At 42.8% G+C, this 22205-nt stretch overlaps 1 protein-coding gene across 9 annotated transcripts in view; it reads right to left on the bottom strand.

Moving 5' to 3' along the window:
- ANKRD6 (ankyrin repeat domain 6) overlaps nt 1–22205 on the bottom strand; it is an 85900-nt gene that overhangs the window by 16139 nt on the left and 47556 nt on the right. For 5 of the 9 annotated variants that reach the window (XM_041480382.1, XM_041480388.1, XM_041480383.1 and 2 more), the window contains exons 1-3: nt 16579–16597; nt 8093–8191; nt 5460–5798 (exon numbers count right to left, since the gene is read on the bottom strand). In XM_041480382.1, coding sequence (XP_041336316.1) covers nt 5460–5753 — 294 coding nt within the window. In that variant the 5' untranslated portion in view covers nt 5754–5798; nt 8093–8191; nt 16579–16597. Of the gene's footprint in view, nt 1–5459; nt 5799–8092; nt 8192–16578; nt 16836–22205 lie in introns of those variants that run through there. The other 4 variants (XM_041480384.1, XM_041480386.1, XM_041480390.1 and 1 more) reach the window with 1 other exon arrangement.

Raw genomic sequence — 22205 nt, 5'->3', positions numbered from 1 at the left:
ACAGAAGTTTGCAAGTCATCACAATCCCATAAACAGCGCTGAAGCATTCCAAAAACATGGCAGTATTAGAAGGCAGTGAATTGGATACATTTGGCTCTACGTGTCTAATAGTCATCAGTGTCTGTAGGGAACTAAAGGGAATTACAGGCTGTCTTAATTCATCATAATGATCCTCCAGGACTTACACTAACTGGATAAGGCTCTCCTGCTCTGGCTCTGATTCTCCATCCTGCTTAGGATAAGGAGCGTGAGATGAGATTGGTCTCTTCAGCACCTCTGATGAGTTTACCAATTAGTGCTAAGAGTGGAGGTAACTTTTCAATGAGAACCACAACTGCAGAACCATCTACTTGTTTCACTCGAGCAACTGAGCCATCCTGAGCTCCAAACGACTTTCATTTCTCTTTGACCCACCATGTAGCAGCAACAAGCAAGTCTCCTACATCAACTTATTTCCTTTAAAGCCAACTTCCAAAAGAAACTACGCTGATGTGGTCATCTTGTCTGACTGCCCATCTATCTCCTCTCTAACAACTGCTGAACTCATTTGCTGAGCTAGAGAGCCCAAGATTAGTTTCCAGAATCCTTCCAGAAACTGAATACTAGGGAAACTTAAACCACTGTCCCTGCCCATCAGGGACAATCTATATGTTTTTCTGCACCTGTTGGTAAGAACCTGATAAAAGAGAGGCAAGAGAAGGATTTAGGAAGCGGTGTGTAGGGATGTAAGACAGGGATCAATGGGAAAATGAGCTGCAGTAGCTCCGCTGCTGCCACCACAACTAGTCTTGGCTTTCCTTTGAAGTTGCTTTGAACCAGCAATGCCAAAGCACAGACTGAATCCAGGAACAGAGACAGGCTTCAAAGCTGCACACAGACTTGTATGGGATTAATAAACAGATTTGGAATCCAATCCATTTCTGCTTATCTAGATGATGGTCACCACAAACACACGCAGGGCAGAGATATGCCATGTGTCCTAAAAAGGCTTGCAGGAAACCAAGTCCTAAACAGACACAAAATTTCTCAGGTAAAATTCTTTATCAGACAATGGCATATTAAATTAAATACTGAAATTGATGTCTGTATTTTTTATTCTAGAGTGTCCAAGTCTTTAGGTAACTGGCTTATTTGAACAATTTGTTCTCAAAGGCAATTAGCAGCTGACTTAAAAATTGCTTTTGGTGGGGTTATTTTGTGCTAATGACACCAAAATAGTTATTAATCTATAAAAAAAATGAGCATTGCCAACCACAACCTTTCAGTAAACCCTACCAGTAAATCATTAAATTGGCTTATAATAATGAAGTTGATTTTTAAAAATTGTGTTGAAGGTGCTTTTTAAAAGCCTGCTATTTTTTGTTGTTGTTTCTAGAGGTTAGATATTGTTACTTTTGTTGTTGTTTCTAGAGGTTAGATATTGTTACTTTTGTTTCTAGAGGTTAGATATTGTTACTTTTGATATTGTTTCTAGAGGTTAGATATTGTTACTTTTGTTCTTGCAACCGGAAATGTATTTTAAAGGATTTCAGCAAAGGCAGAAAAGCTTCCAGGAAGTGGAAACAAAAAGTATTGGAAAATTGACAGCATGGCAAGTGCTCTGAACTTATGTATTTGTTCCAAAGTCAAAGACAACCAAAATGTTATGGAAAATGTCCAAATTATACCATCTCACAAGTACAAATGTCAAATAGTTACTGGTTACTATGACTACATGGAAATCTGCTCACCAACAAACTGAGGAAGAATTTTATATCTGATTTTTGATAATGGCACAGCTATTGTTACTGCAGTAGTGAGTCATGTGGGACAGGGCAAAAAATCATTTTATCTGATTATCATGAAGTGGAAAGTAATCTGCCAACCTACCCCTGCCAAGTGGTATTGATGCACCAGCAAATCCACAGAAGATATTATAAAACAGACTAAAACAAAGTGGCAACTGCCATTGCAGTGGATGGAATCTGAACAATAAATGATTGGTTCCTACTGCTTTACAGTTGGGAAGATTACTGTGGAGAAGACAAATTTGGGGCAGAAATGGACCATACAGGATTTGGTTTGTAATTAAGGATCTTCTTACTGGGGCAGTTTAAATCAAGGCTGTTCCTGTCCCCCTCACAGTAACTGCAATGAGCTCAAAGACTATTCAGCTTTTGGGGCTTTGTTGATATGACAGCTACTTCTAACAGCATTTCATTTAAATTTTATACAAACACATTTGTCTGTTTGGAAAGTGGGCAGCACACCTCACTGCTGCAAGACCAAGTGCTCCTTGGTAATCCCAACCTGTATGCTGGGGGGCCATACACTGGGGATGCAGAGCAGCACTGGAACTGCTTCAGCCATGCCTAAGCTTTGTTCCAAAATACATTCTGGTCCCTGAAATAGATCTAAGTGAAGGGACCCAAGTCCTGCAAATGGCAGGCTCAAGTGCCTCCTGCCCAAGGTATGGGCTTTGGTTATGACATCTTCCCTACATGAGCATCCAATAAGGTCCAACCCACACCCTGACTGGACAAAAGAAGAACCTCATCCATGTAACAGGGAGTGTCAAAGGATATCTCAGTCCTTGTTTCACCAACTGAGGCACCTCCCAGTGAAGAGAGGGCATGTATCATTGTCTGGTGAGGGTCCGTCCCTACCAGCACCAGACCCCTCAGCCAGCAGGACACGGCAGCACCTGGTCCACTATTCCCTTACACCTCAGCACAAACAGTTACCTTAAACTGCTTAAGTGCTGTGGAAGCTGAACCACCAGGTTGTGATGGTGTCTGTGAGACAGCCACTGAGCAACCCAGCCATGGAGAGCACAGCCATCCTATAAATAAGGGTGCCTGCACCACTGCACTCTAACCTGCCTTCCCTTCCCATCAGCAGTGGAGCAAATCCCTGCCCTGCCTTTCACAGAGTCCAAGGAAACAGATGAGTTGTGGTTTTTTCACAGCATGAATTTTCAGGCAGTGTAATCACCTATTTGTGTACCTTTTATTAATTACTGAAATAAATGTCTCTGAAAGCACTCACTACAATTCTGTCTTTAGCAAAGCATTAGGGGTCTGTTCCAGAGGCTCAGAGAGCAATTACATTGGTAAATGCGTATTAACCGTCCAGACTATTATGTTGGGCACAATTTATGATTCTGTTTCCAAGAGATTTATGCCTTAGGAACAGACTGCAGATCAGTAGCAATGAAGAGAGACAATTCCAGCGCCGTGTCACAGAAACATGACCTTGACAGAAACAACAGTCTGCCCAAATGCAGATGTGGGCCCAAAGCCAAAAAGACTTAAGTGAAGCTCAACAGAACTAAGGCACTAATGTCTACACTGGTGAATCGTAACCCCCCTTCCTCAGACTGTGCCTAGCTCTGAAGACAGCTCACACTCAGGAAATTCCACTCCAGGATGTCCATGCCCTGGACATATCAGCTTGCAAAGCAGGTACAGGGCACTGCACCACGGGGGCATGGCACACCCTACAGCCCTAATGCAGGCAGCTCCCCGCCTCTCTCTGGCCCTGTGAGTGCTCCTGCCATACACCCGATGGAAGAAGATCCATGCATGTTGCAGGTACAGCCACCACCCTTCAAAATTAAGCCAATGAAGGAAGTGGCCACTGGTTTTTCCACAGGATCCCAGAGATAGCAGTGCTCACTCACTTTGTCTCAGCATGGCAGCACTGCAGTGTTGAAAGTTCTCCACTTTTAGGAAAAAATCTTGGTATTCATTGGGATAGTGAGAGGCTGACACTTGGAGACTGGGATAGAAATCTGCATGCACTGATGCAGAGGATGCAGGACTGCACATCTGAGAGCTCTACCTGTAACAGGACTCCTGCACAGCAACAGGTACATTTCAAGACGGGGGAATCATGCTCTTTACAGAGGGCTTAAACACCTGCTTTCAGGAGAGGTTTACAGGCTGGGAGTCCTGAAGAAAGGCAGATACCTAAATCTTAATTTTTCCCCATGGACTTTGGCATTACCCTTTCTTTAGGCACTTCTTTGTTGGCATGGCTGTTGGCATTTGCTCAGTGTCCTGGTGTTTGCAACTATTTCTTTGAGCTTCCTCATGTGTTATCTTAAAACAGTGGATGCAACCACCGGGACCAGGCACTTGGAAATTTCTATTTACATCGGAAGTTCACCCCAAGGGAATGAAACAACACAAGTGACTTCTAATACAGTCTCAGGTAGATTTCTGACAGCTCTCCTGGGTTACTGGAGTTTCTCTTATAGACTCTACAGACTCAAATTAGTGAGATTTGGTTTACATTAGTTTGTAATACATGTTAATTTTTCCCCTCTCTGATTTAAAAACCCTCAAACTATAACCACATTTTTTCCTGCACATTCCTATTCTCCAGAGCAACCGATGGTTGCACAATCTCCTTTAAGGCCCTTCTCCCATGTGACATTTTGCCTCCTCACTTCTATGTTTCCAGAAATCAATAGCCTATCTTGCTGCAGAAGAATGGCACCAAAATCATAGATTCATAGATTTAGGTTGGAAGGGACCCTAAAGATCACCTGGTTCCAACTCCCTTCCCCTAAGCAGGGACACCTTCCTCTAAACCAGATTGCCCCATCCAGCCTGGCCTTGCACACTTCCAGTGATACAGCATCCACAACTTTGGCCAACCAAAAAATAAACAACCAAAACAACCAGAAAAAACTCATGGCTTCGATCGCTGACACAAAATGCTGAACAGCACTTGTGAAGTCATATAATATAAAATCACAGAATCACAGAATAAAGAGATCGGAAGAGACCTCTAAGATCACTGAGTCCAACCTATAATATAAAATCAAGCCATTAAATTCACAGTAGAAGTATCAAAATATTCTAAAGGCAAAATATAACCAAGTGTTAAATGCTTGCAGGAGCATACAAGCATATGTGGATACCCTGCAGCAGCTGTACAGGGGACAGCAGCTGTAAAGGGAACTGAATATGCTCTCATATTTCTCAGCGTCTCTGTGCTGCTCTCCTCCTCTTTTGCTACAGAGAGGCAGTCACAATACACAGTTAAGAACAACTTCATTCTTGCACAGTAAATGATGATGCATGACCAGCAGAAGCGATCAAGGCATGAAAAATAATCATGAACAAAACAAATTACAGCCTAAATGAAATGGGACCACAGGAATAAGCCACTTTGCACATTTGCATTCAGCTAGAAATGATTATGAACCCTGGGCTATTTTTCCATTTGAAACTAATTTTCTGCTTCTTAAACTGGAGCTTCCAGAAAGGAAGTTCCAGGGCTTTGGCCTTTGTTTTAAACCCATCTGTTTTCCCAGCTAGGTTCTCAAGGGTGCAGGCAGAGCAGGAGGCTGGATGCAGGGCACGGAGCGCCAAGCGGGCCATGCAGCCATGCAGCGCAGGGAGCTCGGCCGCAGCATGCACCGCGACAGCGTCAGGCGCAGGGCAGGGGTGACGCACAAGAGTTCTAACCTCCTTCTCTCTTTCTGATCTTCTAGGTTCCTTCCTAGCCTTTCTCTTCTGGTTTCTCTTATTTTTTTCATCCTTGATTTCCTTCACCGGGACAATTTTCTCCTGGACTATTTCTGAGGTGTGTGCTGTATGGACACTCATTGACCACTCAGAGATGGCACTGGGATCCCAGTAAGAGTTGTCAGTATTGGCAGGGAGAAGGAAGGAGTCAGCTCCCGGAGTGGCATATTCTACAGAGCTGGACTCCACCGGCTGAAATTCATAATAATCCCACTCCAGGCCACTGGAGGTCATTCTTCAACTAATTCTTAAGGCTCTTACCGTGTTTAGGGAATATATCTGTAGAACATGAAAGGGAGCATTTTAATCTCTCTGAAACAATTAGCAGCTTTTAAGTTTCTGCTTATCATCTGACAAATTAAAACTTGTTCTTGAATTTGATCAAAACTCAAAAATGACGTGTTTAGGTTTCTCTTGTTATTTTGAAAAATAAAATGTAGGTCACAGTTTTAAATTTTTGTGTGCTGCCACAACAATGCCAAAATCAACAAAATAATCTGCTTTTCAATTAAATGTAATATTCCCCACTCTCACAGGTGTTTTCATATCTGTACCTAAATCCGTATTCCTGGAAAACAGCAGTGAAACATACAGATGTTAATCAACACTTGAAACTAAGATGCCTTCACTGCGCACAGTAAAAGTGACTGAAAGCATAATCAACAGATTGCAGCTAAAAGAGACTACATATTCTGTGGGGCATAAACTGTAAAAATGAGTTATACAAGGAGAAGCCATAAGCAGAGAACCTTCTTTGAAGACCTATGTAAAAGGAAAGCAGAAATATTTTAGTTAATACCTATTGCAAGCAAAAATCTTCATTTGGAGTTTTAGACTTCCTCCTTCTACAAGACAAATCCAAACATAGCCTTTGAAATTCAGAAACTCCTGAGGCTCTCCTCAATCCCAACCAAATTACTACTACTACTAAATACAGAGCTACACATCAAAATACATTTTAGAGAAACAGTATCTATGAATCCAGTATGCATCTACTCTGCCCATATTAATCACCACATGTAGCAGCAGTATCCAATTGTAACAAAGCCCCTGAGAAGACAGTAAGTCTTCTATGAGCTGAGTATTTCTACAAAAGCAAGACTCTTCACTGAACTGAAATGATGCTAAACACTGATTTACTGTTTTTCTATCATGGCTATCACATTTACATATAAACAGCACAGACTTTATTCCTAGATTATTAAAACAAATGAACCAGACTTATTCAAAAAACAGTTTCCACAGAAACTCAATTTGACCAAATCAGTGGAAGCTCTTGCTTTCTTAAAGCAACAGTTTTCTCAGGAAAATTGGCTGTATTTGTAAAGTATCTGCAATTTTGTCTTAAATACCTAATGAACCGTTTCTGCTGGGAGAAGTGAAAAAGCATACCCAGGATACATCTGAATAAACTGATTCTCCCATTGCACTTGCAAATCTGCCCCATTTCACAGATGGGCACAGGGAAAGAATAAAGAGCACAGGAACAAATTTTCTTCCTGGAAAAACAAGTTTCTCTGCAGAAAGCTGGCCACATCAGTACCCCAGTCCCAAGCTTGTCAGGCAGACTGCTCACGTCTTCCAGGGAATCAGCTACTCATGCAGAGAAAGAAACCACTTTTCCAGTTGCTATAGACTTTTAACTCTCTAGATGCAAACAAATGCCCAAAGGCATTTTTAAAAGGCACCTAGACATTTCCACTGTTCTTCCACCAGTGCCTCTCTAATACCTTTGGAACTCTATGGCCTTTGAAGACTCTCCACCTTATATATTACAGGGACAACAAAAGCAACCCTACCTCCAACTACTTCCAGCATGCCATCAGAAGTTAGCAATTAATTTGAAGAAATCATGGTTATTCAACTGCTACTGCACATTTCAGCATACACCTTTTTTCACCAGTGAGGGAATTAAAACCACATTACCTGTCACTCCAAAGCACCTTAAAGCCCGGTCCTAGATTAGAACTACTCTTACAGAAACCCAAGAAATTCCAGCAACTTATGCATTTTACCAAATTAACACAAACTACCATGTGCTAAATTCAAAGCTGGCTTTTGTGCTGATGCCTCACTACACAACAGCCTCAGAGCTGTGACCACCCCAGCATGAAGCAAGGTGCCACCAGGATCATCTCCCCATGGCACAGCACTGTGCTGTGGGCAGCTGTTCTGGATACTGAGGAATGTGCCTACTCAAAAAGCATCTCCCACTTCAGGCGAGCCCAAAAATGGGTTGTGTCCCCTACCTGATGTCCTCCAGCGGGTTCCCACAATGAACTCCTAGTGCATTTCTACCAGAAGCAGCAGATGACGACTCTCACACCCGCCTGGCACAAGCGGAGCTCTTATAAAGCTCGGCAGCTTGAACGAGAGGACTAAGCTACTCACTGAAAACCACCAAATTTTACATTTTACATTGTTTCCCATGCACTTTTGCATATGTCTCTGAATTGGAAAACAGAGACGGATTTCGTTTCCATTTAATCCTACTTCAAAGAAGTGAATGTCTACTGTTATTTGCAAATCACCTTTTCCCCTCCACCCCAAGTTAGAAGGTTGTATCTACTTACATCATCCTGAATATCCAGATCACAACCTGCCTTCAACAAAACCTGGACAACGTGGAGATGACCCTTGTAGGCAGCAAGATGCAGGGGGGTCCGGCCATGCTAGGAATGAGAAGAAAACAATAATACATTAAGATTAACTATTACGCATGGTAGTTGAATAGAGTTTTATCTCCTTTTCATCATTCTTCTCTTTGTACCTCACTGTACCTCACCTGCAATTGTAGCAACTGACATGTTTTAGCGTGACAAAGGCTTTACCTTGGTTTTGTGAAAGCTGAAAACTTCACCTCCATCTTCTGCTACATTTCAGTTTATCCAACGACACTCTACAAAAGGGACATTATATTCACATAAGGGTTGTTCCTTACAAATTCAGATCTGGCTCTGTGTCCATGCCTAAGTGGAATTCATGACCCTTTTGTTTCCCTCTGGAGCATGGAACTATCAACTGCTTCCACCTTCCCTCTGTACAGCCAAGTTGCAATAACTGGCTAATTCATATATTGTAATGGGCACTGTCTTTGCAACAGAGATAAGAATTACTGAGCTGTTGTGCATGACAGATGCTCCCCTGAAACAGAATGGAAGGCATGTAGTCACTCCAAGTGACTTCATGTGTATGACAATCAACTTCATTTTGCTAAAGATCTGCCAGGTTTTTTTAGACAATACTTATTTTTATCTCTATCTCAGTAAAATCTCAAAGTGAGTGAAACACCTTAAGATCTATGAAACAACACTACTAAAACTGTTCACTGCAGATTATTTAATGGCAGTAAAGGAAACAGGATTCCAGCAATTGCTAAATTCCCAAATTATCTTCCCAAAGAATGCTGTTTTCTCTACTAGGCATTTTGTGAGGGTCACATTAAAACTCACGTGACTCTTCACCTGTATTTATTATAAATTTTCACTACTGGTGCTGTTGTCTATTTTTCCACCCAATGATTTATCTGCAAAGCCCTAACACATCAACACAGAAGTGGCAAACACTTCAAGAGCTGTCTGACTAGTGGCTTGAAGTACACAGAAGGCAACCATTGGCTCTCTGAAGTTTTAAGCAACTTCTTCACTAAGAAAACTACTTCAAGTATGTAATAAACTAAGCTCAAGACAAGACTGTTTTCATACAGCAAACCCAACACCCACATCCCTGGTAAAGCTTTGTTGACTTGGCCTTTTCAGAGCAAAAAGGAAAAATACTGTTGGAATCAACAGAATGGCTGAGGGCAAAATGTTTGTGCCACTGTTGACTAGCTGTGCTGTACTTCAGAAACACTAAGTGTTGATCAATTGTCCTACATTATTGACTTAAAGGGGCAGATCTGAGGACAAAATCCTCACTCACACTATGACATATGGATCTCTCAAAACCTGAATGTTGTTCCCTGCTGGCAGCAGCAGTTCATTCTTGTGAGAGAAACTTCCATTCCTGCCCTGCTAAAGGTGTGGGAAGGGCTCATTTTTGTTGTCACCACTGCCCCTGGCACCATCCAGCCTCCTTCCTGGGAGTCTCTGGCTCTGTCTGGCCACAAGTGCCCAAAATCCTGTCCCTGTATGGAAGGGCACTGAGCTGCACCAACCACACTTCCTTCTCCATCAAGGCTGGAGGAGAGCCAGGGGTATGTTGCTGTTCCAGTTAATTCAACAGCAGGAGGTATAAAATCCCCAGACACTAGAGGAATAAAAAGAAATAAAGAAAGGGGAAAAAAAAGAATAATTTTTTTTTTTAAATACCAAATTGACAAATCATTCCCAACAATGAACAGTATGATGTTTGGATCATGAATATGTGCTGCAAATCAGCACATTCAGATTTTCTACATTCCTTAATGACAATAAGTAAATCACCTAATCCAGGCATCTATCTCACTTCCTGGAAGGTTATTAATACACCATGAAAACAATTTATAGCAATCTGTGCATGGAGAAGGAAAAATCCCAAACAAACCCACCTTGAAGCCAGCTCATGTGCTTTAAAAGGAAAGCATCAACAACATGAATATATATTCCAGCAGGGAAACTTTCTGGTAAGATAACCAGCTCTAACCACTACAAAAATGCTGACATGCAGTTAAAGGTACTGTGTTAAAAGTAAGCTATGAAAGCAGAATAGGAGTTTATTTGAATACAAGGGACATATTTTCCTCACCAAACACACCTTCCTGGGTAATTGCCACATGAACTATGCCTGCTGGCATGGTTGAGCTGGAAGACTAAAGGACCATTTTTATTCCAGAGTGTTCATGTGTTTCAGATTCTCTATCCAGGAATATAGGTTGAGAGGCATCTCACCTACTGGAAAACCCTAAAGAGAAGCTTCCTTCAGGAACCAGAGTTTCTGTACACATGTAGTCTTTGAGTTTTTCCTACTTTAGAGGGACACTGTAAACAAAAACTATGACACTAACCAGGAAAGGAGACTGGGAAGGAAGATCAATTCCAGCATATTACACTGATTAGAGGCTCAGCATTGATCATCTCAAGATATCATCTCAAGACTAATCATAACCCTGCAAGAACCAGCAATGCCAGATTTTTTTTTTTCTTCCCAGCAACATCAAAATCAGAGCAGAGATGGGTGGTACAGCTGGACACTGTTACAGTGCAGGCAATGCAAACACTTGGAAAAACATCAAATCCCTACACAAATACACATACACATTCACACACCAACCCAGAACAAACTGTGAGGAAGAGACAAGGCAATTTGGGTGCCCCTCATGCTGTGATGACAAATTTGGAGCAGAGCAAGCTTTGGAGACAAACACTGAGCAAGTCCATGCCACAGCAGCAAGTCAGGGCTGCTCTTGCCTCCATGTCTTTAAGTCAAACCACCAGCCCACCAAGTTTTTCTCTCACAGCAATTCATCCTACGCAAAATACATAGGGTGCAGAGAGATGAAGGCAGACAGACAGAACTCCCTCTGTGTGTCTCCTCCATAAAGACATTCTGCACTGAGTGCAGCAGCAAAGGGGGAGTTTATCTGAATGCACACAACGGTCCTGGGGGAAAGAAAGCAGACAAATCAGAGTGTCTCCTAGATGCTCACTTCAAGGACACAACACCAAACCCAGGGACTGTTCTACATGCAGATTACTGACTTAGAACCTTGTGAGCCTTGCCAAATATAAACTGTAATGTTTTGGGGGGTATTACAAATACAAATGAGACACTGCTACAGCTTGGGATTAATGAACCAATAAAGCAGTCATTCATATGTTAAAAAAAAGCAGCAATTTGGACTTCTATTCAAATGTAAACAATTGCTTCATCAGGCAACAAATCATACAAATGGCCCTGTGTCACGGACTTATTGACAAAATAAATGGGACCTATTGGACTAAGGCTGCAGCTTCCAGCCATCGTGACACGCTGCTGTAGCTGTGGGGTGTATCAGGTCACAGCCAAGCACAGCAAACAGCCACACAAACTTCAGCAGTAAAATGCAAGGGTAGGTTTTTGTTTGCAGTAAATCTGTGCTCCAGCTTCCAGATATTGGCAGGCAGCTGTCGATACACACCACATAAAAGCAGAATCCTCCCAGCAATGCTGCCAACGTGGATGCACTCCACAACCAAACCCAGACAGGGGGGGCCTTAGCACTGTAAGCTCCATGATCCTTCCTTGTGTTTACCTGTGTGTAGGTACTTTTCTGCAGGTACATTCAGTTCTCCATCTCACCCTACTCTTGTGATGCACAAGGACTGTTATTTATTCATCCGTTCTGCACTCATAAAAAACATGCCTGTCCACATTTTACTGGAAAAGCCTGAAAGCAAAATCCAAGTCTGTCACATTGTTCACACTGTAATTTGTTGGACTGTTCTCCATGAATAACCTGCTCACTCAAGTCAGCAGAAAGCTTCTCATTGACCTCAGCAGGCATTCAGCAAGTTCCTAAGTTAGTCCCTTTTAATTTATCTTTATTTATTGTTTAAAGCAGACACAAATAGCTTTTCAAACTGAAGGAGTGCAAAAATGTGAAAGCACCAAAACACTTTTTTTTTTGTTTCTGTCTTAGCTTAAAAAATAAGAAAAAGAGATTGCTTTAAAGAACTCAACATGCTCTGAAGCTGAGACTTAAAGTACCCCAGCATTACAAATGTTGCCATATGGTGTGTTCATAACATGACTACTTCAAAAGTTAAATCAAACAATTACTGAATCAAAACAGAAGCACTACCTTTTGCATTTCTTTAGGGCTTTTTTTTCTGAATGATAATCCATTCTCTGCAGAATTTAGTTTTATAGCTATGATTAATTCAAGAGCCTGCTCCAGCACAAGTTTCTCATGCTCTTTCAGACATCCACCTGCTCTGGTATGGATCTGCCTCCATGGGCTGCAGGGGAATCTCAGCTCCACCATCTGAAGCACCTCCTCCCCCTCCTCCACTGACCTTGGTGTCTGCATTGTTCCTCTCACATATTCTTACTGCTGTTCCCTGGCTATAATTACAGCTCTGTAACTTTTTTTCTTCTTTCTTAAACATGATATCCCAGAGGGGTTACCACCATTCCTGACTAGCCAAGCCTTGACCAGCAGCACATCCATCTTGGAGCCACCTGGCAGTGGCTCTACCAGACCTGGGGAAGCTTTTGGCAGTTTCGCACAGAAACCACACCCATAGCCCTTCCCTCTACCAAAACCTGGCCATGCAAACCCAATACCCTCAGGAAAAGAACAACAACATCCTGGGAGGACAGCAAGGCACATCATCTCAGCAAAAGTCCCAGGGCTTTTGTACCGAAGATGCAGCTGTCAAAAATTTCACTAAAAGAGAGCTCTAAAAAAAGGACTGAAAGAAGGGACCAGCTTTCTTGGCTGGAAGAAATGCCTTAAGTTCTTAGTTTTCCAGTTTTTGCAGCCTATTCACCAAAGTACTTGATAAGGGCACCTGCTTGTTGGATAAGCCAGTACATATGACCAGTTCAGGGTATTTTTTGCTCTTTTCATAAAGGAATCAGCTACACATTTCATTCTGAGAAGAATGTCAGACAAAAAGGTGTAAAAATGGAAATTATCTCTTTGACATCAGGCAGAGCAGCGACAGAACCCTGACCAAGTAGGTGCCCTTTGAGAAGGGCAGAGCCACAAAGCCTCTGCTGAGCAGCACACCTGCCCTGGGCCACAACCCCACATGGCTGGTGGCAGAGGTCCAGCACCACAATGAGTGCTCAATGCATGTGCCACGCAGTGCCACCAGCCCTCTCCCACTCTGGGCTCCCTGATGTCAGACTGCTGTCACCTGTGTGACCCAGCGGCCACCAGATCCTCCTTACATAATTTAAAAGGCCCCAAATGTGGAATAAGCCTGAGTGTCCCTCACTGGAGTCAGAGGAGGTGCACATTTCCATACCGACTTCACCTGCAGAGATGCCTTGCTAGTAATGCTGTCAAAATGAAACAAGTGCCTCCTCACCATAATGCTGAAGTCAGCACCTGCACATGTGTATGTACATTCTCCTCTGGATTTTGTTTCTTTCATATTCTTCCTCTTTTTTCTTTTTTTTCTGAAATCATCTACTCAAAAGTGACAAAAATGAAATACTATTTTGCAGATGAATTGTTATTTACTGAAGCAACAATTAACCACATCATATGACCTTACATACAGGACAAAACCACAACTGGACAGGTCAACTATAAGGTATTTACTAGTACTTGGTTTGTTATTGAAAATGTCCTTCATTTTCCTGAGCTATGCTCAAGTGATCCTTTTTGAATAAAGAACTCTAGCATTTATCTCGAGATCCTGGACACTTTAATCTGTGGCTCTACGATGTTATTCACAACAATTGGTCTGTGCTTACAGATACAGATCAGAAACATAGTTAAAGCCTGCTGTGATGGGGGAACTTTTTCCTTCCCTCCAAAGAGCTTTGTCTTCATGTATCTTCTTCCAATAAAACCCAGAGAATTCAGCAGGAAGTTGGGCTGACAAGGACCAAATCCATTTTTTTCTTTCTTGGAAATGAACCCCTGTAATTTATAATTAGGCAGAACAAACTGAAAACTACTAATGAAAGCAGAAGACATACAGGTAAACCAGATCTAAGGTAGGCACACAGATATATTTATTTTTATGCTTCATTGTGCAATGAGTTTTATCTTGGGGAGGAGAGGGTTTTGGGTTTCAATTTGTCTGAAAGCTTGGTCTATTTCACTGCACTACAAAAATTCTGCCATCTAATTTAGATTCTAAAATTAAGAACCTCTATTCTGAAAGTTGTTCTTGTTTTGTGCTTGTTCTGCTTAGTAGAAAACTGCACAAGAACCTGTTGCTAAAAAACCCCTCCAATTTCCAGTTTCAATATACTTGAGTCTAATTTATACATCCTTGCTCTTGTGACAACCTTGTCCTTAACTTTAAACAGATCTTTCTCCTTCCAGCCTTTGTGTGTCATCAGATTAGCAAGCCAAGCTATTCCAGGGTGTGTCTATACAGTGTTTTATAGGCAAATATGCACATGCTCTCCCTGTGCAGCTGCCTGGCTGGGTGAGAGCCAGATGCAAACTCCACGCTGTGCACACCTGGACAGGACATCACAGAGCTGAATGGATGGGCTCTGCTGAGGGCACCAGGTTGGTCTCATGCCTCTTGGCTTGCACAGAGCTCAGCTCTCTCTGGCTGACAGCGTGGGAGGAGTAAGAGTCTGTGTGCCTCCAAAACACCCCATACACACAGCCTTGGCTGCTGCTCTGAGACAGTCCCTGCTCCTCTGTGGGCACTCCTCCACAGTCTTGCAGATCTGACTTCATCTCTCCTGAGCAGGGTTTGTCACCAGGCTACCCAGGCAGCTCATCTGTACTGTCTGTCGGTGTGCTGGGATGCATCCACAAGGACAACAGGGACAGCTTTTGTCATCTTCCCCCTCTGGACTCCATGGGGATGACCCACAACTTCTAGGAAAGAATAGCTACAGTGCTGTAGTGCCTGGTGAGCTGCAAGCATGGCCTCAGAGCTCACAGCTCTCCAGCAAATGTCTCCACAGAAACACCAGCACTTTGCACCTGGCCACAATTTTGCTGCCAAATGAGCTTTGTTTTCATTTTCCACACAGGGCAGAACAACAAAGCAAGGGAGCCACCTATGTCATATAGGAAAGAAAACCTTGTCAACTCTAGGAAATCTGCATTATATCAAATGAACCTAATTTTGTGTTTCAAAGTCAAATCTACACTATTTGTTTCTTATTGTATTCAGTAGAGGTCCCTCAGCAGCCTCAAAAATCCCTCATCATCTTAAAAAAAACCCCAAAAAACAAACAAACAAAAGAAAACACAACCACAAAACCCTGAGCTACCATTCAGGTATGTGTAAGTCAGTATTTCCTGATCTATTACTGACTACCTTTCATAGCTATTCATCAGCTACAGAGCTGCTTGGACAACAGAACCAAACAGCCATCTACATGGAACAATTCATGCTTAGCACACCAGTGCTTTGTATCTACCAGCAAGTTTTATTTTGGCAAACAAAACTTAAAAGCATAGGTTGTCCTTGGATCACTCCAGCTTTCAAAATAAGTATTATCTACAACTCAAACACTGTGAAGGGACTGAAAACAACTGCCACTGACAGATAAGCATTCTGTCTTTTCCTCTTTTCATCAAACGTGCTTTCTATCTGTAAATATTAGCTTCCATACATATGTAACGTTCAAAACCAATATGGAAACACAAATATAAGTAGGTAGGATGGCAAACAGCAGTTCATCAAAACAGTACGCCCCAAATTTTATGTTACAGTTCTTAAGATTTTACTTACCTAGTTATTTTAAGGTTTTTTGCTGATCAAACCTTCTCTGCAACAGGCAATTCCATCTCATATTTTCTAAGGTAGTATTATTTATAACATGTTGAGCATTAGGAATAGGTGAATATCAGTTTGAACTTATTTGTATCTAAGGAGAAATCCTTTGACACTGACTTTTCTCAAAGGTACAGGGAACACAATTTGCAACCCGCAAGTTTGGAACTGACTAAGGAACTACACAAAACAAATCAGTGAAGAGGTTGGGTATAAGTGAGGCTGCTGCACCAAGAGACTTCAGCAGCAAGAAACACTTTCTGCATCCCTTTACCCTGCCACAAGAGGTGGCTTTTCCCCATCCCCTCACCCAGGGAGATGGGTGCCCTGAACTGCCTTCCCCTGACATTGATGAATCGCTCCATTCATCAGGTCACACAGCGTTCAAAAGTCAATGCATGCTTTGAAAAATGTTGCTCCCCTCTGTCGACACACTGTGTTTGCAAGGACTAAGCGTTCATCACAGCTGCACCCACTGCAAAGGGTATAAACACAAGATGTGCACTATATTGCAAATCTGCGTGAGCTATTAAGTGCAAACTTTAAGGAAATCTGAACACTAACTTCAGTCACATTCAGATTGGTAAAGCTAGGAGGGCATTTTCACAGACAATGGTCTAGAAGAGTTACATTAGTTCTCAGGGTTTTGCAAAGCGTTTTTCTCTCGTTACCTTGGTAACTGCTACCTTGGCACCCCTGTTGATAAGCTGCACCACATTCTCCACTTGGCCTTTGTAGGCGGCTACAAGCAGGCGTTCTGAAAGCACGGCGACCACATCCTGCTGGCTCATGAATTAGGAGAGAAAGGTTTTCAGGTTTCTTCAGTCCAAAAACAAAGGCCTGGGATCAGTTCAAGCAGCATGCAGGCAGGCGAGGAAGGATTCCAGCTCCCTGGACAGTGATGCTATTGCTATGCCATCCATTGGACCTATGGATCAGAAAACAACACTGCTGTCAGCCAGCTTTCAGAAACAGAGCACTACAGCAGCTCTTCCCTGAGCGTTCATCTTCACATTGGATTGGGAGGGGATCACAAAAACTCCTCAGAACCTCTGAAGACATTGCACTTCTGTTGCAAGATGGAGGGATGTAGACAGTAGCACATTTTCAATGTGCCCGCATTCACCTTGGTTGGGAAAATCCTTAAACTTTCTGAGAGCATAACTCTCTTTCAGCCTAACTTCTATTCTCATCCTCTCTCCCCCCGCCAGGTTTCCTGGTCTTTAATTAGCCAAGGATGAGTTAACTACTGTTGGCCAAAGGAACAAGAATAGGTTATAGTTACTGGCTGCTGATATAAATATACAAACCTCTACCCTGGAAGGATTGAGTGCAGTCAGCAATTAAAGGCAGCTGACTGTTCCCTCATGAGTATAAAACCATCCCAAGACACCTCTGGGAAAGATCACAACCTGCTATTGGGAAACACTCATCTTTGCTGTCACTGAGAAATTATGCTCTCCCCACCAAGATGACATCACTCCCCACTGACCCCAGAAACAATTCAGATTTAGCACTCATCATGCAAACTGTGAGTGTATTTGTCTGCCCAGGCTCCACTGACCCATCCAACAAGCCATCAGAGCTGAAAAGAGTTTTCTGATATAATTGCAGAAAATTTATCCACTGATCACTCTGAGCTGTGGGATCCAGAACCTGCCCAGTTTGGGAAGATTTCAGCTTTATTTGTGCTTTTCTCACTTTAGTATTTAATTATTTCAGACACCTTCAAGATATCCAGTGTATTTACAAATTATTTGTCTTCCTCTCTTGAAATATCACCACACTGCTTCTTAACAGCCACCAGTACAAAACACTCTGCATAGTCAAAGAGTAATAGGTACAGGGTCCAGATGATCATGGAGATCAATACTGGAATACAATGTCTTTCACCCTTATGTTATCCTCTAAATCCATCTCAGAACAGCTATAACTAAATCTGTAGGTTAATTTGTAGTAGTAGATGGCAACATAATTTAATTTGCACTCCTAAGGTGATTTACATTAAAAAATCTTAGAATGCTTTATGAGCTTTAATTCTTATAACACCCTTCAAGGTGAATGATATGCAGAAGAATATTACATGCATCTTGGAAAAAGGCTCTTGAAAGCATAGAAAAGTTACTGCTTTCTCTGAGGTCAATAGAAAGTTATGCCAAAGCCAGTAAAAACTCCAGGCAACTGACTCTTGATTTCTAAATATAAGCATTAGGCAATACCATTTCCAGGTAAAATATTCAAATTAGCTTTTCCTTACCTTTCTCTTCCTTTCTAAGTGCAAACATGTTTGGAGCAACATGGAAATAGGTGCACATTTATTTAGAGAAACCAGACAAAGAGTTTCTGGGCCTCAAAGTCAGCATAACATAGGACAACAGAGGGCTGGTGCTGTACCCTGTGCCACTGGACTGGTTTCACCCACACTCTCAGTGTGATGGACACAGTTTGTACCCTGGTAAAATGGAAAATAGGGACGATGGAAAAAAACCCCTCATGTCCTTCACTAGCACATTATACCCTGCTCCTCTGGCAGAGTACTGTACACATTATAGTACAAACCATTTAAAAAGTGCCAAGAAACACAGATGGCCTACACTTAGTATTTTGATCTGTGACAAACAATGTAAGTTTCAATCTTACCTCCTCGAGTATTTGATTTCCAGGGGTGCTTCCAAAGCAAGCGGAACACCCACCCTCCCTCCATACCACCCACCCATGCTCCCAGCCCCCTGCTGCCAACACATCCCTGACTCTCCTATCACATCCCAAAGTGGAGCTTCCATAAGCCAGGAGCACACCCCACAGCTCCCCTCCGTGACCAGTACACAGTGCAGGGCACACCTTACAACAGGGAGATTTTCAGGCAGGGGATGGTGTGTTTCTGTGCCAGCCCCTGCCTGGGCAGTGGTAGTTTCCAGGTGAATTGTGCCATCACTTGTTGGTCCCCAGCCTCACCCCTAAGCTGGCTGCCAGCTGGAGGCATGGCTGGAGGCATGCACAATACACTGACATCTGAAAACATCTCTAGTCAGAACCCGCTTGGTTTTCTTACCTCTTAAATTAAAAAAAAAAAAAAAAAAACCCAACAAAAACAAAACAATGCAGTGACATCATTGTCACTGACAGATTTGCATATTCACTACAAAAATCTCAGTCTCAATAGAGACATTTTCTCAATGGAGACATACACTGACATTTCTGAGCAAGTTTGCAGAAACCATAGATGCTCATCACATCTTAGCACACCACTAGACAGACACTAATACCTCAACAATGCAGGGCTGGAAAAGTCTGGATAAACTACGCAAGGTGAATGCTTGAAATCATACTCCTTAGTTAAATAGCTCTCCCTCTCTCACACTGTTTTCCCACCACTGCAGCACACTGAGATCATGAGCCTCCTCCTGCCATGCCCTGCCACACTGGAGTGATAGTGACTGTGACCACTGCTATCATGGAGTTTGCATTCTTGTCTTTTCCACCACTTGGATCACGCATAAAAACACAGCAAGGAGCTGATACAGCTATTGGTCTTTTAGGGGTATCTCCCACTTTGCCCAGGTCTCCAGCAGGTGTTGGTTCAATTCCCAGAGGGCAGTCACAGCACAAGCCTGGCTCCTGCTCAAACAACAGGTCACATTCCCTGTGACCACATCTGCTTTACATCTCCTCAACTGGGACTATCTGAAATTCAGAAAAGCACGTCCATTTAGAACAGGAAGCCCAGACAACTGAAAGACCAACTTTCCTTTTCTCCTGAGCTGGTAGAAAAAGGTGATGGGTGAACAGTGGAAGTGGGAACAGCCTTCTCATTCCCCTCCCCAGGGACCCATCCCCAGCACAGTGGCTACACTGGCAGTGGCATCGCTGCCACCAGCTTTAACTCTATGTGCCTCAGAAACACACAGAGTCTTCCCCTGACCACGGCTGCACCTCCAGCAGCAGGAGGAAGGTACCAGATGCCCAAGGACTGCAATTAAAGGCTTGACTGCTCCTTTCACACCCAGATGGTGCAAAATGAACCCGACAACACGATTACAGGCACTGCATCACATCCCTGCTGCCAGCACCTGCTGCCCAGAATTAAATCCCTCATTATCACCCCCAAGATCCAGAAGCTCAAGGGAGGCACAGAGCACGAGAATATTCAAACCTTATGCCTTCAAAACAACAACAGAAAAAAATATTTTGCTTTAACATATTTTTAAATGAAAAACAGCCATCTCTCTGCTTCTTTGTTTAAGATCAGATTACTTACCTGGGGCGGGCTGGGAAAGCAACACCTACTTCCCAAGCCTCTCCAAGGAAACTGGCCAGATGTGATGCCCACAGGTTCAGCTGCTTTGTTGTGGGTCAATCCTTTCCGAGGATAACGTGCTCACCCCATCAGTGGAGAGTGGAAAAGCACAGGCTGACTGTGGATTAGTGTTCCCAATCGGCAGCTGCGAGGCACCGTCCCCAGGCGCTGAGGTCCAGCTGCATCCCCACGGATTGTGCTCTCAGCTCACTGAGCCACACTGCCCCACGGACACTGAGGAGATGTCTGTCTGTCTGTCTGTCTGGGGTGGCACAGCAGCCTGTGGGTGGGCAGCTGGCTGCTCGGTGGCAGGGTTGTAAAGCTCCCAGCTCTGTCCTCTCTCCCATGCAACTGGCAGAGCTGGCAAAAACACTCTCTGCACCTTTCCCCTCCCCAGCTCCCTCCCCTCCAAACTGCTGCCAGGCTGCTTCAGTGGCCGTAGCGCCTACACGTCAGTAACAAAAAAAGCACAGGAATGATGATTTTCAAAAGCCAAAGGACAGTCCAGGAAACATTAAACATCACAGACACTGAAAGGCTAGGTGACAGACTCCCCTAAATTCACGGAATGGGTTAAAACCAGCAGCTTCCTCGCTGAGGGAAGAGAAAAAAGCCAAAACTATGAAAGATTTAGGAGCTATGAGCTAATCAATTTTAAGAAGTTCCCTGTGCTAAATGGAAAAGATGAAATGCCAGAGCACAGGTCATTCTCAATGCAATCACTAAGTTAAATTAGTATTTGAATAAAAGAATGCTTACATAGCTAACAGAAAGTTTCTGTGTGTGCTGAGATACAAGATCAAAGGGGGAAAAAAAGAAGGGGACCGCAGTTTTCTGCAAGGGATCCCAAATTCTCTTTTTCACTTTATCACCAGAAATTATGCTGAATAGAATCACAGAATCATAGAATAACAGAATTTCCTGAGTTGGAAGGGATCCACAAAGATCATTGAGTCCAGCTCCTGGCTCCGAATTTCCTGAGTTGGAAGGGATCCACAAAGATCACTGAGTCCAACTCCTGGCTCCACACAAGATGGCCCCAAAAATCCCACCACGTGCCTGAGAGTGTTGTTCAAATGCTTCTTGAACTCTGACAGGCTTGGGGCTGTGACCACTACCCTCGGGAGCCTGTAGTCCCAAAAAAAACCCTCAGCATCTTGTAGCTTTATTTTATTCAACATAAACAATGGAATAAAATTTGTCTAAATTATTTTGAAATATCCAAATATTAAGATATGGAGCTAGACCATTTTGTTATGGGAGAGTAGATAAAAGCTACTAATTCATAATAATAGTCTTTCTAAGAAAATTTCCTACATCTGAATACTGCTCATCTCTTCTTTGCTTGAATCCCACAGCAAAATGGGTTTCTTTTTTTATTAGTACATAACAGTATAAAATCTATGAAATGCTCTTTTTCTCGTCCAGCCTCTTTGCAAAGCAGTTTGTAATACATAAAATATGACGTAAACACTAAGATTGTATTCACTTTAGAAAAACAGCATTATTCAGCAGAGTGGATTATTGCATTAGAAAGAGTGGGTTTCCTGGAACTCATTTATCATTTACTGCAGGAGGCTGATATATCTGCCATTTCTTTCAGCTGACTTTAAAAGGGTTTGTCCAAGACATGCAGCACTGCTTCCCTTTCAGTGATTTTTCTTTAGTTTCATCATGGATCCAGTATAAACTACTCAGGAAAAATATATATTTTGCTAAAGGGAGGACACTGCCTCTCACCCCTTCCTGCCCCAAAAGACAGTTAAAAATCAGTCAAAGGTGTAATTGTGAAAGCCAGCAGAAGCTTCATCTGGAAAACACTAAAGCCCCCCACCAGGCTGAGAACAATGTGCTTTTGATTCACACTTTTCTTCTTTCCTTCACAACACCATCAGTACTATTTTTGGAGTTCGGTTTTATCCTAACCAACATTTTGAACTGGACATCTACACAGACTTTGAGTCAGGGGGTGGCGGGGGGGGGAAGGATTTTACTGTTTTC

This window comes from Pyrgilauda ruficollis, unplaced genomic scaffold (genome assembly GCF_017590135.1).
Source record: "Pyrgilauda ruficollis isolate IOZ18807 unplaced genomic scaffold, ASM1759013v1 scaffold51, whole genome shotgun sequence".
NCBI classification, from domain to species: Eukaryota; Metazoa; Chordata; class Aves; order Passeriformes; family Passeridae; genus Pyrgilauda; species Pyrgilauda ruficollis.
Note: the sequence above shows the minus strand (reverse complement) of the source record. Positions and strands in the feature narration are given on the sequence as shown.